This window comes from Sander vitreus, chromosome 17 (genome assembly GCF_031162955.1).
Source record: "Sander vitreus isolate 19-12246 chromosome 17, sanVit1, whole genome shotgun sequence".
Lineage (NCBI taxonomy): Eukaryota > Metazoa > Chordata > Actinopteri > Perciformes > Percidae > Sander > Sander vitreus.
Window position 1 is genome coordinate 9,930,843 of NC_135871.1, and position 14,507 is coordinate 9,945,349.

The window sequence follows — 14,507 nt, forward strand, 5'->3', positions numbered from 1 at the left end:
ATGCACTCATAAAATTGCCTACTGGTCGAGGCCTTTTGTTTTGACAGAAAGAGGTCCACCACAGAACTGGCGCACGTCCTTATGTGTGGCGTCCACCAAGACTAACTACTTGTGACAGTGCCAGGAGTGTGTGTGTATGTGTCATGTGTGAGTGCACATTTAGTCCAAGGGAAAGCATGCCTAATGTGGGAGAGAAACAGTGAATCCAACATGGCTACTAGCCAGCGTCAGTGTTCCCTTCTTGGAGAATTAGCCTGTCAATCCATCCTAATTCCTGAGGACACGACTGCTTTTAAACCCAGGTTGAGTTTAAACTGGAGAGACTGGCTCTCTCAACTGTTTCCTCAGGATTGGTTGCAGACAGGCTGGCAGAATGGGTGGCAGGTCAGGCAGCACTGGAGAGCAGAGAGCTGCTGCACAAATACAAGTCTAGTCCAGGGTCAAGCTGACACTTCACATTATCTGTGCTTACACCTTTCCCTTAGTTAGTTGCACAATTGTGTGTCTCTAGGTTCTGGGTTAGAGATATCCCACACACAACATGGCTAACCACCTCACAAATACATGTATGTGTGCAAGAGGTTTTAAAAAGTGTATCTAATGGCCACTGTTGATGCTGAGATCATGGCGGGAAAAACCTGGTATCATCACGTATGTTTAGTTTCACCTCCAAACTTTACACCATTGTTGTTGTTTGTTCTTTTATTACATGATTTCTAAGTTAATTTATCAGCGATGGACATTATAGACAGATTTAGACATCTAGAGTTGCTTTGGAGCAAACAATATTACTAGGTTATCCATTAAATCTGAAATAGGGGTTGCAGTAGCTTGGTCCGTAGGGACTTGGTTTGGGAACCGACGGGGTGCCGGTTCAAGTGCCCATGCTGGAGAGGTGGCAGTTCACTTCCTGGGCACTGCCCTTGAGCAAGGCACCAAACCCCCAAGTGCTCGGGGCGCCTGTCATGGCAGCCCTCTCACTCTGACATCTCTCCATTAATGCATGTAAAGGTCCTGGGCATGTGTGTGTATTCCGGGCCTGTGTGTAATGTGTGTAATAACTAACAAGAGCATGTAAAATGTAATTTCCTCTTGCGGGATCAATAATGTATATCTTAATCTGAAATCTGTTCAATAACTAAATTAAGATAGCAAGCGTAGCTGCTGGCCGAGCCCTTCCCTGGCTGAGAGCTGGGCTGCTGTTGACACTCTTGTTTGAGGGCTAGAAGCCTTTGGTGTTTGTGTTCTGCCGGCTCATATATCTAACACCTGTTGCTTGGCCCAGTCCAACAAGTCTACACTCAAGCACTAATCTTTGGGCGTGCATGTGTTTTGGGATACATACTGTACTTCTGTATGTGTAAAAATGTGCACAGTTTGTGCCAGCAATAGATGATTTAATGCATTATTGTTCCCCAAATCCAGCTGCCAGTGGATTCAAGGTTGTGTTGCAAAATTAGCATGCAAAGGAAAGCCACAAAGTCCAAGCAGGGAATATACAACCTTTTTATTTGGTTTAACCAAAAATAACAGTGTCAATATTAAAAGAAAAGCAAATGAAGCTATAAATATTGCAGACAAAAACATTGATAACAGAGTTCTTTGGGTCAAATAAACCCAGTGATAAAAAAAAGTAAGTAAGTGAAGTTTGGGGGATATAGTTTAAAGCGCCCATATTATGCTCATTTTCAGGTTCATAATTGTATTTTAAGGTTGTACCAGAATAGGTTTACATGGTTTCATTTTCAAAAAACACCATGTTTTTGTTGTACTGCACAGCTCTCTCTCACTGCTGCAGATCCTCTTTTCAGCTGGTCTCTGTTTTAGCTACAGAGTGAGACCTCTTTTCTTCTTCTTCTGTACTATCTTTGATTGCACTCGCACATGTGCAGTAGCACAGATGTAGATCATGTCAGCTAGCTAGCTCCATAGACAGTAAAAGAAAGGCTGTTTCTCCAACTTTGGTCAGTTACAAGGCAGGATTAGCTGGGAGACTTCTAAATGAGGGCGCACATGTAAGTAGTTCTTTTGTAGATTATGGTGAACTTGTGTGTGTTGTAGCAGTGCTTTGCTATTGAGAATGAGGTAGCATGCTAGCCTTAGCATTAGCGTTAGCATGCTAACGCTACGAGCTAACGGTTGCGGTTAGCCAGCTCGTTTCGGCTTGTGACGTCACAAGCCGTGCCGATTTTGAACAGCTCACCCAGAGACTGAAGGCAGGACACATTCAGAAACCGTATCTCACTCAAAACAGCATGGATGGATTTTTTTCAAAGTTTGTATGTGTGTGGAAGCACCAGAGACACAAAACAACACCCCAAATCTCAGAAAGTGTTTTTTTTAATAATATGGGCACTTTAAGCAACTAAGAACCAACTTCACTGAACATTCGTAGCAAGTAGCACATGCTCTTCAAGTGGCAACGCTGACGTACATCTAAACGTGTCAGTTCAGAAGAGAGCTGTCGCCTGTGTGGAGCATCATCATCAGGAACAGCATTACTGAAGCGTACAGAAGATGGAAAAATCAAAGTGATGAACACATGAGATCAAAATAACCGATCCGTGATGGGAGTCAAATCAAACCGAAGGATGCAGAAGAACTAAACTGAGAATAGATACTGCAGGATTCATTGATAGATAAACGTGAATGAGGCCAGTGGGTGAATGGACACATATATAGATAGTGAGCTGCTACTGCATTGTTCCAGCCTGTGTAAAGCTAAGCGTGGTGAGACTACTGGGAGCAGCAGCAGAAAGCACTTTCACACACAGTGAGAAGACACACAGAGATACATTAACAGAAACACACAGACATTGCTGGGAGGTGTTATTCATGTATATTAAAAAAGGTGCAGTGATGTGACGCTGTAATGTTTAGGAGCGGTAAAGCAAGATCCTTTCTGCACAGTCCTGGCCAACCAAGCCGGCATACTGCTGCACCTCCGTCTCGTCACTGGAGCCTTTGCATTTGCGGGTGTAGGCTGCGTAGGGCATGACGGCCCGTTTGTATAGCACCAGAGCTCGGCCCACATCCTTCAGCATCCGAGTATCTCCTGGACACAAACATGAGAACATAATAAGGAGCAGTGGAGACACATCAAGCACAATGAACATTGTCCTTCTTTTCCCCACATTCTTACAAGTTAACCTCTGAGTGACTTGGCAGGGATGCACCATTATTCCGAGAAGCTGTTGGAGGAGCACAAAGCATTTTCCCCCCACAGCTCTAATTCCCCTATGCCCTAAACCTGTAGTCACGGTGGTGCGTGAGCAGGCTAGTTAGTGGGCCGTGTTTACGGGAGCATTGCTCCCTGCTGGCTTGCCAAACTCAGCATTTCATTAGGTCCTGTGTCATACAATGCCAGCTCCCATCAGACCAGTGAAAATACTGCTAATCTCAAAAGTGTGCGTGTTCAGCAGCTAAGAATGGTCCTCTGGAGAGTTGGATGGAAAAATAAATAAATAAAAGAGTTTAAAAAAAAAAAAACCTGATGACCCTCGTTCTGACACTAAAACTGCTGCCTCCAGGAGTGAGAGGTTGAGCCACACAGCCCACAGCTGGCGCCAAGAGGACATGCAAGGGTTAGCACAGCAGGGAGTATCAACTGGGAGAGCCAACCTAACCCAAATACACTGCACATAATGTGTGAATGCAAGTGGGTCTCAAAAAAAACATCATGAGCTCTAATCTTTCACGCCATACAGAACTGAGGACTTCTTCATTCAATGGAACTTTAATAAGTATCTCATCCCCAATGGATGCTCTAGTCACTGCTTAGCTCTTAGCGAAGGATTTTAAATTCAAACCGTGCTTTCTGAAATGTGAATCCCCTACACATTCCACACACAGTGTTTCATTCAATCAGCCTGTCATGTCTGGAGCAATCCTGGTCTGGCTTCGCTAAGAGGATGCAGATGAAAACAAACCTCAAGCCAGGCTGTGGAGTGGACTAGCTTGCCAGGCCCATGGCAACACATCAGTCAAACAGGAGCGAGTTAGATTTGGTATTAATAGAGCTTGGGGCCTCCTGCTCGCCACTAACGCTCACTGTGACAACACCCATGTGGCTCACAGCTGAGTGCCCAGGTGGTACGAGTGATGCAAGTGCACATATTTCTGCCTTATTCCTAAAATATTCGCCACAGTACTGCTAAATCCCACCTGATTGCCTAATAAAGTGGGAAAACAAGACAACAGAGAGAAAAGATGCAAAACTGTGATGTAATGCCACAAACAAAAGGTATTTGCTCTTGTGCCAGATGCCAGTTTACAAAGCAATATGACTCAATCAACTTTGCTGCTGTGAAGTATCATTGCAATAAACAATGACTAAATCAGGACGGCAGCACCAAGGGGACATTTTGAAATCTCACAAATCAAAGAGTTAAAATAGTCACATGTTTAGGTAGCTGTACAGTAAGTGAATGTCCCAACTATTCATGTACCACTATGGCATCTAACTTAGCACAGACACTACCTAAAAAGCAAGCCAGAGGAAAGAAGAGAGCTGGGTATAAACAAAAAGCCCCGAGGCTCCTTCGCTCTCACATCCCAATCTCCATAAAAGATATTTTCACGTTAAACTTTTTCTTTTTTTCTCAAACCCCCCCCCCGTGGATTCATATTTTATGTTTTAGCCTCATTTCCCTGCTCAGTAATGCCCTAACCACTGTGTCTTTCCCCTACTCTAAAAATCTGCTGAGTCACATCATTGAAGAAAGCTTGATATAAACTTTAAAATGAAGAAAATCAGCAGTATGTTAAGTCCCAACGTGCGGGGGGGATGTAAACATGTTATGCAACTCCACGCAACCGTCATTTGGCTCCATGAAGAATTAATGCGTACTGACGGGATGAATGTGAAAATATTTAAACGTTTGATGCTTCCTGAATAACTTAAACTGCCTTTAACATTATCTCTCTAAGCATGCGCCTCCTCGTGTTCTTTATTAGTGCGACAGCCCACTTACACAACAGTTAAACAAAGGTACACTTGCCCACTCAAATGTGACACTGCTCTAAAGCGCCACTGTCCCTTCTAAAGATATTAAGTAGTGGACATTTTACAGACCGAAATGGACAGCAGCATGCAGCTTTAAGATGGTCTATTAACCTCAACAGTAATACTGAGCAGAGGTCCTATCTCTCTCCCTCTCTCTCTCCTACTCAAGGCAATCCAAACATCCGCTGCTCACATAAACATCTTTCATTGCTTCTTCATTCACTCCGTCCCCCACCAATGCCCCCTCCTCAGTTTGAGTAGCTCCAGACCCTGTTCCCCGCCAGGCCCACTGGACGTTCAGTGACATGCTGCTCTGAGGCAGCAGCTTCTCGGGGTCGCGGGTTCAAGGGTCGGGGGGAAAGAGGAGTGGTGAGGGTCGGTCAGGGAGTGAGAGGGTCAGAGCCGAGGCTAGGGGCCTTGACACCTCGCCACGCTCCTCTCTCTCTTCCCATCCATTTCCAACTTTCAAAACACTTGCTTAACACCGGACGCTGGTCAAAGGCAGGCCATCAGGTTATGACCACTTCCTATGACCCAATGTCGCAAATCCAAAACTTGGCTTACGTTTGAAAAGAGAAAGGCCAAAATGGTGGTGTAGTGTAGTGAGTAAAAAAGCCTGCTCTTTGACCGGAAGACCAAGGTTCAAGCCCCCTGTGTTAGAGCGCATCCTTCCAGCTGACCCGGAATCTCTGTAGCTGACCATTCATTTTGACCTCCAGCAAGAGAATTTCCCTGGATTATAATAAAGGATATTATCATTCTTATTGTTATTAAAATAAGGGAAAATTCCAGATCCGGGGGAAAAACAACCTCCTGCATTATAACTGAGAGGAATTATATGTGTCTCCCCCCGCCCCCACTCTGAATGGAAACATTACCGCAAGTCAGGCTAAGGAGCAGAAAGCCTGCTGAAGAGCAGAGCAAAGTGGCCCTGACAGTGAGACAAGATATGAAAGTGCATACTGTAAAAGCTAGAAATATAGTAAGGAGTGTCAGGCTAGCAATGTCTCTCCCACCAAATGTTTTGGCTTCACTTTGCATGGCTGAAAGCACACTGTAGATCTCAGAGGCAATCAGCTTGATGAGAAGTGAATGTGTGTATCTGTATCAGATATGAAAGAGAGAGAGACCGACAGAATGACAATATTCTATTTCAACAGTGTAGATATTTTATTAAATGCAACATAAAGTAGTGATTCTATGCAATGTGCAATTTTGTGCATATGGTTTGGCGCCTGCTGGACGCACTCAAGGTCCAGGGGGTGTCTACTTGTGTCACACATTTTTGCAAATGTTTATTCTGCTGAGCTTGCAACGCCCCTACTTCTTTCTCCGTCAAGCAAACACTAGATTACGAGTATGTGAGATATAATATATCTGTGTTGTGTAGAATGTGTGTCTATGTGTGTGTGTGTGTGTGTGTGTGTGTGTGTGTGTGTACACACTGTATGTACATTTGTGAGAGGCCCCAGGGCTCTCGATGTGTCAGCAACAGGCATGTAATCAAGTGAGCCTGCTTTGGACAGAGTTGTGTAAAGTTTAGATCGGCTGTCTTTGCACACCTCATTAAGACAGCTCTCTGTAACCCTTACAATCGGACTGCACACCCAGCACCCCAATTCTCTTTCACCCCTGGGTGAGGCTTGGAGTTCAAGGACCTTGCAACTAGCCTGAGTTGGAATTAATGATGACTCGAAAACATTTTATAAACATCATATTCTGTCAAGTTGTATTTATCTTTTCTTTGTTCTCACTTTCAAGAATAGAAAGTTATATTGTCACTTAACCCTAATCTCTACCGACATGTTTTAACATATCTCACTCTACCCCAGTTTTATTTTATTTTTTTATTATATGTACCAAAAACTTAGCTTAACCCTATTGATAGGGTATTGATACAAGTTTTGGGAGCCGTATTTGACAACCAGCCTAAAGGTAGTTGATATTAAATATATATTCTGTTGAATGTTTGTTGTTAGTCAACAGAAAAATGTGGATTGGTGGAGGTTGTCAAAGAACCAGCTGTTGTGTATCCGTTGAACAGCTGATACACCGGCACAATGAATATCTACTGACATGTGGCAAACTCAAGAGTAGACAAACAAAACAGCGCCACTCTTATTTCATGGGAGCATAGTGAGCAATCAGGCTAGAGTATGAAATGTCATTATCACAGCACACCACAACAGCTAAGTAAATGAGACTGCAACAGATAGTTATTTCCTAAAAGACACCATTACATGCAGTCAGGACTTCCCCAGGACTTAAAAACAGATTGTAACATGTCTTTATTTAGGCCCCAAACAAGCCACACATTGATAAACTGCCAATTAGGACTGGCCCACAGGTCTCAGCAGTGTGTCATGCTGCTAACCTGACGATGACACTGCAGGCTGACCTGGTGACTGACTGACCACTGGGTGTATTTCCGGAGAAGACAGAACCCTCCACACAACCACTACAGTCTGGCACCACACAGCTTTGGCAACAGACCGGAAAGCTAACCATCAAGACAGCTAGCGCTGAAATGCAATGACACCGCGTTTGGACAGCTAGGCCTGAAATAATGTCCAGACTCATCCAAGATCAACAGTCCACACAGGAATGGAGGCACCGCAAGAGCCACAGACGCACAAACACACTCTTGCCACAGTGAAAATGGCTAACTCTGAGACCGCCACTTTGTCCTCAGTAATTTGTGCCTACTTGGGGATTAGAGGTATGATTGACAAGAAAAGGTCAGACCTACCACTGGCTAAGCTGTTAATGGCAACGATGTACTGTAAATGGCCAGCCTACTAATGGCCTTTTAAATGCCCTTTTTTTCTCCTGGGTGTGGTGCTTTCACCACCACTTGAGTAAACAAGAAAAGCTTGCCAGGACAAAAAAGTAGAATCCTTATTTCCTTAAAACAAGTATTAAGACTTTGATTCTGAAATAAAGAACAGAGGAAACAGGCATCTGTGCCACAGAACACTTTTTCCTTTGAACTTGATTGATCATTTGTGTTGGTTTTTACCTCTCTGCATAGCCCTGAGTCCAAGTATGACCTCACTACAACAAACTCTTAAGCTGTCTCTCCACATTCACATATCCTTCTTTCCTCCTCCACCTCCCTGTCAATCTGTCTCTTATTTTATTGTACCTCTCTCTCTTCTAGTGCCAGCATACAACTACCAGCCTCCCTCCCTTTCTCTTCCAATCTGTATAAAAATCATTTTATCACCCTCTCAATCACTCCATCTATTCCTCTATTACTCCCTCTCTTAGCCTTCATCTATCAATCCCAGTCATACAGTCTACAATCAAAATTATTGTCCTCTCACATCTTCTTCTTGCTGTGTATCAGTGGATTGTCTCCGTTTGGTGCCCGTTTGGTGATGCAGATTAATGGGGGAAGAGTAAACAGTAGAATGGCTGGCCCCTGTACACTCAACCACTGCAGTTACAGGCCCTTGCAATATGAAAAGCATGTGGAGGTATGTGTACATGTTTTAACCCATGTGCACTCATACCAACAATCTTGAGTCATCTCCTATAATAATGCCTTTATACAGTATCCGTACAGTATACCTTATTTTACTTTTTTCACTCCGAGGCTAAGCGGTGTCATACTCATGGGAATGTGTCAATCTACATAACGTGTGAGTCTTTCTGCTCAGCATGCAGCTAAATGATGCAAACAATTTTGAGTTTGGTTTATGTGGAAGTTGCAGGAATTTAACTGCATATTCACTGTAAACCACCTAGAAAAGCATGCAGAATCAACGCAGTAGGGTAAACAGAGAGAGATTTAAGAAGGAGACAGAAAATGTATCAGTCTCTTTGGCTATGCACATAAGCAGAACATCATTCAAAACACAAGTCCAAGCGATGAGCGTCTGCCAGTCTACATTCTGCATGTGGTTTATTATTGCTAATATCACTATTATCCATAATGGCAGCGCTGGCTCTGTTTGGACCATGCTGAAGGATCACGGGGAGTGAAGGCTGTGTGATCAGAGCTGTCGGCCCTCTCTTTACCCCCGTTCAGTGACTGCACGCCGCCTTGGAGCAAGCCCACAGATTTCAATACACCATCACAGTGAAACCGGATCAGATGTTAACACGAGGTTCATGGGTTCATCCAGAACATCGTGTACAAAGAAGTGGAGGATCCAAGACCAAGCTCACAGGGACAGGTCAGTAAGTTAGGAAAATGCTGGGTTTTTTTTCCTCCAGTTTCATACATTAAATGAATGTTGGTTACAGTAAGGTGTTACATAGTTGTACCTGCATCAGGATCCTGGTTGAAACGAGCATAGCGGGAGTTCTCCAGCTGGGGTAGGCATTGCTCTATTGGTACCCAGGCATAGGTTTCAGGGCACAGGAGATCTGAAGGCCGGTACTGCCCCTGGGGAATGAAAAAGAGAGAGGGTTACTGCTTCTCCTGCTAAAACAATATATTATTGTTCAATCAATCAATCAACATAAAATGTCTAAAATTTTTAAAAAATATATTTTTTCCAGGGAAAATGCCAAACTTTTGCTTACAACTGCTTCTTAAATGCCAGGATTTCCTTGGATTTTTTTTATATTGCCATAAATTCAGTACAGTTGGACACAACAAGCAATTTGAATACATTGTCTAATTTTCTAACATTTTAAACACTCAATTAATCTATAAACATTTCTTTTAAATTGATGATAAAATAATCACTTGTTGCAACCCTAGCAACATTTTTTTTCACACGATGCTAGTGACCCTGTCAGGTTAAAGGTTTGACCAGTTGTAAACTGACCTCGGGGTCAGGATCAGGGTTGAGACCTGTTCTTTGTTTAAGTCATGCTTCACGGTATCAGGAGTGTTATGTTGTCTGCGATGCTGAGCAGGAAATGTAAACACACCAGCATATTGTAATGTGTGCTTGTGAAATGGGTACAAGTCTGTATTTGACCTAACATTTTGGATGGAAAGTAAACCAAGCTGAACAAAAACAGCTGCAGGGAAGAGAGAGAGAGAGAGAGAGAGAGAGAGAGAGAGAGAGAGAGAGAGAGAGAGAGAGAGAGAGAGAGAGAATGAGTGAAGAGAAAAGGAGAAAGAGACTCCATTATCAGAGACCTGTCTTCCATCACACAAACAAACACAAACTGCCGAGATAGCTCTGTAAACAAGCAGGCGCCTGCAACGGGCCTGCTGCACCATCTCAACACACACAATAATATTTATCGCTTTTGAGACTGTAAACTATAGGACAAAGACTCCAAAATGTACAAAACTGAGGTCAAAAAGTGCTGGACGAACTCAGAACAAAACAAAAGAAAACACAAATGTCATTACGAACTCAAAATAAGCAAGACAAAGGAAATACCATGCCTGGCGCTCTGACCACGAGCCGTCTGTCTGTACGCCTATATGGAAAATATGCTGCTTGTTTTTACATGCAGGATAGGATGCCATGAGGATGAACTATGCTGGTTTACAGCTCTGAAAAATGAGAAATAAAAGAATTTGGTGCATGCACTCATAGTCAGGCTTTCCCTTCTTGTCATCTGCAGCCACCAATTTTGCTCTGCGCCACAAATTAAGTGGTGCAGGAGAAAGGCCAAAATGTATCACTAAATTCACATAGTCATAAAGGCCAAAACTGAAATACAGGCTGTACGGGGGGGGGGGGCAATTCAGAGTAAAGACACCATCATGCTTTAAGTGCTTCTGCTAACAGATGGATGGTGGTGGAATGCTATGCATCTGTAGCTGCAATGGACACACACATTGATCGGATGCTCTCCATGTCCCAACAACCTACAACCTTCTGCAACTGTCGGCGTGGTCAGCTTGACACTCTCACACTCTACCTCACCTCTATAGACTCCTTCAACACCGCAGTGGGACACACCTCACACCTCTATATGCAGAAAACACACACACACACACACACACACACACACACACACACACACACACACACACACACGACGGTCACAAAGGTGAAGAAAAGAAATAGAGGTGTGAATGGAGTAGCTAGCCTTTAACAAGATATGAGAGAGATAGAAGAATGAAAACATGGGAGGAGACATGTTTGGATAAGCTATTGTTCCATTTAAAAAAAGGCAGTTGTGTTTTTGCGTGTTTGCACTTTGTATCAGTGTGCATTTGTAAAAGAAACAAAGCGGATGCCTGATTTCTGAAGGCCTCTGTTTTTTGTGTGTCTACAGTCCAACATGATATAGCGAGTCTTTCGCTGTAAAGCTTCAGCAGAAAGAGAGGTCTATCTAACCAACATGAGAGACAGAGTCTGGTCATGGCACAGGCACATCAATTCTTCCCCTGAAAAGAAGAAAAAGGACGAGGAGAAGGACGTAGGAGGATGAGAGGACCCAGCTATTAGTGGTCTGGACAGAGGAGAGAGAAAAGAAGAAAGAAGAGGGGAAAGAAAAGCCTGGTTTGCCACAACACATCTGTCAGCTTCTTTTCTTTATTGGACTGAAAGTGAAGACTGAGCTCACCACGGACTTTCTTTTTTCTTCCCTCTTTATTTTTTTCCTTCCACAGGTTGGCGTGAAGGCCCTGTAATTTACAGCTACCCCTGCAGCTTCCTTTGGCTCTTCTTCAGCCCAGTGTTTCCTGCTTTCACGTCAGCTTGCTCACAATATCCATCTCTTTATCTAACTATTTACTTATAGCAACAGATAATGCAGTAATAGTTTTCTGAAACGTAGATCCTTGAGAGAGAGAGTGCAGAGAGTGTCACAGCTAATCTAATAGCTGGGAGTAAAATGGCCTATTCCTACAACTCTATGTTCCTATGTTAGGTCAGCAAGTGGCGTGAGAAGGGCCACAGCAAGTGATAGTGAATACATGTGAATGGCCAGAAAGCCATATGGATGAGCTTTCTTGCGTGTGTTTATGTGTGTTATTGGGTTAGAGGGCTAGCCGGCTGCTCGACAGATAACCAGGATGAGGCTTTCCAGATGAACATCTTTTTGGTTTGGTCCTCCTCTCTTGAGCGGCTCCGTTCCTCCCTTTCTGAATGCTCAGAGCCTCCCTCACAAACCAATCCGTCACCATCCCTCCATCCCTTCCCTCCTTTCTGCGCTCGCATGTTCAGACGGATATAGAGGTGATGCCGATGACTGACAACCTCTGAAAGGCTCATTTAGAGAGATGGAAAAAAGGACACGGGGAATGAAAAAAAACAAGTGGAGAAAGAAGGAAACGTACAAACTTCAGCAGATAGACTTGGCTGCCGTCAGAGGTGTGAGAAATGAGAGGGAGATAGGACTGAATCGGGGAGGGATGAGAGAAAATTAGGTGCAGATGGCTGGGTAACGGGATGGTATTTAACGTCACTGAGACACAGACTGAGGCGAGCTGATGGAAGTGATAGGAGCAGTCTGAGTGCCAGGACGAAGGGGCCCAGCACTGAGAGAGGGTGTTGGAAGCTGGGGATGAAGAGGGCTGGCTTGGAAGAAGAGACAGAAACGGGGGAAGAGCTAAGTAGACAGAGGGTGAGATGAAGACGAGAAATAAAGAGCTGCATTTAACGGCAGCTACATAAAACAAAATGGACACTGTACATTTACAAGTAAGAGAATGCACTCAATCATTGCAATGTATTGTTTTGCAGTGTGTTTTGTTAATTAATGTGAAGAGGTCACCATTTATATGAAGGCAATCTGCTACAGTGCAGTCTTCCCAATGAACTGAACTTTAACAAGACTGCGGGGGAAATTACTCAACCTCATTTGAATAACAAGCTGCCCCAGAGTAAACAATTACACAACCTCAATCATCACAAGTAAATAAACACACATCTCCACAGAACTTGACACACAGTTACACAATACTTTGCAGATCTATTATCACGCCGAGCTCCCTCGGTGACACAGCATCACTCATTCTTTTCAGGCCACACAGACTTTACACACATACAGATAGTGCAGCAGGGGCCCTGCTGTCAGACTGAACTTTATGACCAACTCAACGACTGAAACACATAACTGTCACCGTGTTGCTCTCCTTCACTGTGCACCCTTTCCACACATGCCTGTCTTGTTTTTAGACACACCTCAAGATAGGGAGCGATGCCCCAGGCCAGTACCTGTGATTTATATGAAAACCAATTAATCAGACGCATAAATCGAGTGCCTCGCTGCAGCCAAGGAATCCTTGTGAAAACCTACACCGCTTTTGCATTCCGCTTTTTTTTTTTCCCCCTCTATCTCCTTGCCTGAGTATGAGTTCAGTATGTTTAAAGTTGAGACAGCTTTCATCAAGCGAGAGACCATCAGCCACAAGTGTCATTCACATGTCCCACCAATTCACATCAGCTCAGCTTATTACCAGTTAAATAGTTTGGCTACACTTTACTTGAAGGTATCTACATAAGAGTGACATGACACGGTCATGAACGTGTCATAAACATTATGAACAAGTCATAAACATTTATGACATAACACTTCTGTCATTAAGTGTCATTCGGTTTTTGTCATGACAAGTTAGGGTCACGTTAGCGTCATGTCACTCTTACGTAGATACCTTCAAGTAAAGTGTTACCAACAGTTTAATATTTTGCTACAGTAAAAACCTGTGTCAGGCCAATATTTATTAGAACACATCCGCTGGATAGAAAGTAATGCGTTGTATCCTTCTGGCAACAATAAAATGGGTTTGCGTGGAGCAAACAGAGGAAGAACTGAGGAACAAATTCATGGATTAATGCAGCCATGCTTTTGGCTCTGGCATAACAATTCATGTCATTTAATTCTGAATATTTATCTGGTTTCAGCTTCTCAATTTGTGAGGATTTGCTTCTGTTTTAAATCACTGTAAATTAAAATCACTTTGGGATGTGGAACATTGGTCAAAAAAAGCAACAACAAAAAAATTGAATCTGAAGACGTCTACTTGGAAATTCTGTTGAGCATTTTTCGTAGACCAAAGCGATCAATGGTTAAATTGAGAAAATAGAAAATGTATGCAGCCAAAGCCTACAGAATCAAATCACTAATTCAAATTGATAGACCTACCCTGATGTCCTATATATCATTATTCTTACCCTTTGTTTTTTATGTTCCTCTTGTGTTTTCCCCTGCTTTCTATTACTTTTATATTGTCTTTTAATATTTCTCCTGATATCATAAAATGCAGCAATATGTTGACACTACCACATCTTGCATTAGAGGGAGACTTTTTGAGGATGAGGTCATTCACTACTTCGCAGTCGCACAGCGGTTTCATGGTTCAAAGTGATCCTCTTTCAGGCTTGGTGGAGGAAAGACCAGAAGATAGGAGGTGGACTTGGTGTCCTAGTAAGAGGGTTCCCCTGCCTCCATGTGCATTACTTTACACCCACATCTGCTGTTGATTTCCTGCTCATATTGCCAGTTGGGTTTTCACCCACCCTACACCTAGCTGAGGTGTTCCTTTACAGTAGCGTGTGTGTGTGCACGAGTCAGGGACTGTGCCCAATGTCTGAATGCAGCCTCAATGAGTCTATTCTTGTTAACAGTATCGGTG

At 43.4% G+C, this 14,507-nt stretch overlaps 1 protein-coding gene across 3 annotated transcripts in view; it reads right to left on the reverse strand.

Annotated features, from left to right (window-relative positions):
• Nucleotides 1-1,488: 1,488 nt before the first annotated feature.
• The window catches only part of ate1 (arginyltransferase 1), a 62,506-nt gene continuing 49,487 nt past the window's right edge, over nt 1,489-14,507 (reverse strand). For all 3 annotated transcript variants that reach the window (XM_078273661.1, XM_078273663.1, XM_078273662.1), the window contains 2 exons: nt 9,278-9,398; nt 1,489-3,055 (listed from right to left, as the gene is read on the reverse strand). In XM_078273661.1, the coding sequence (XP_078129787.1) occupies nt 2,877-3,055; nt 9,278-9,398 (300 nt within the window). In that variant the 3' untranslated portion in view covers nt 1,489-2,876. The remainder of the gene's footprint in view (nt 3,056-9,277; nt 9,399-14,507) is intronic.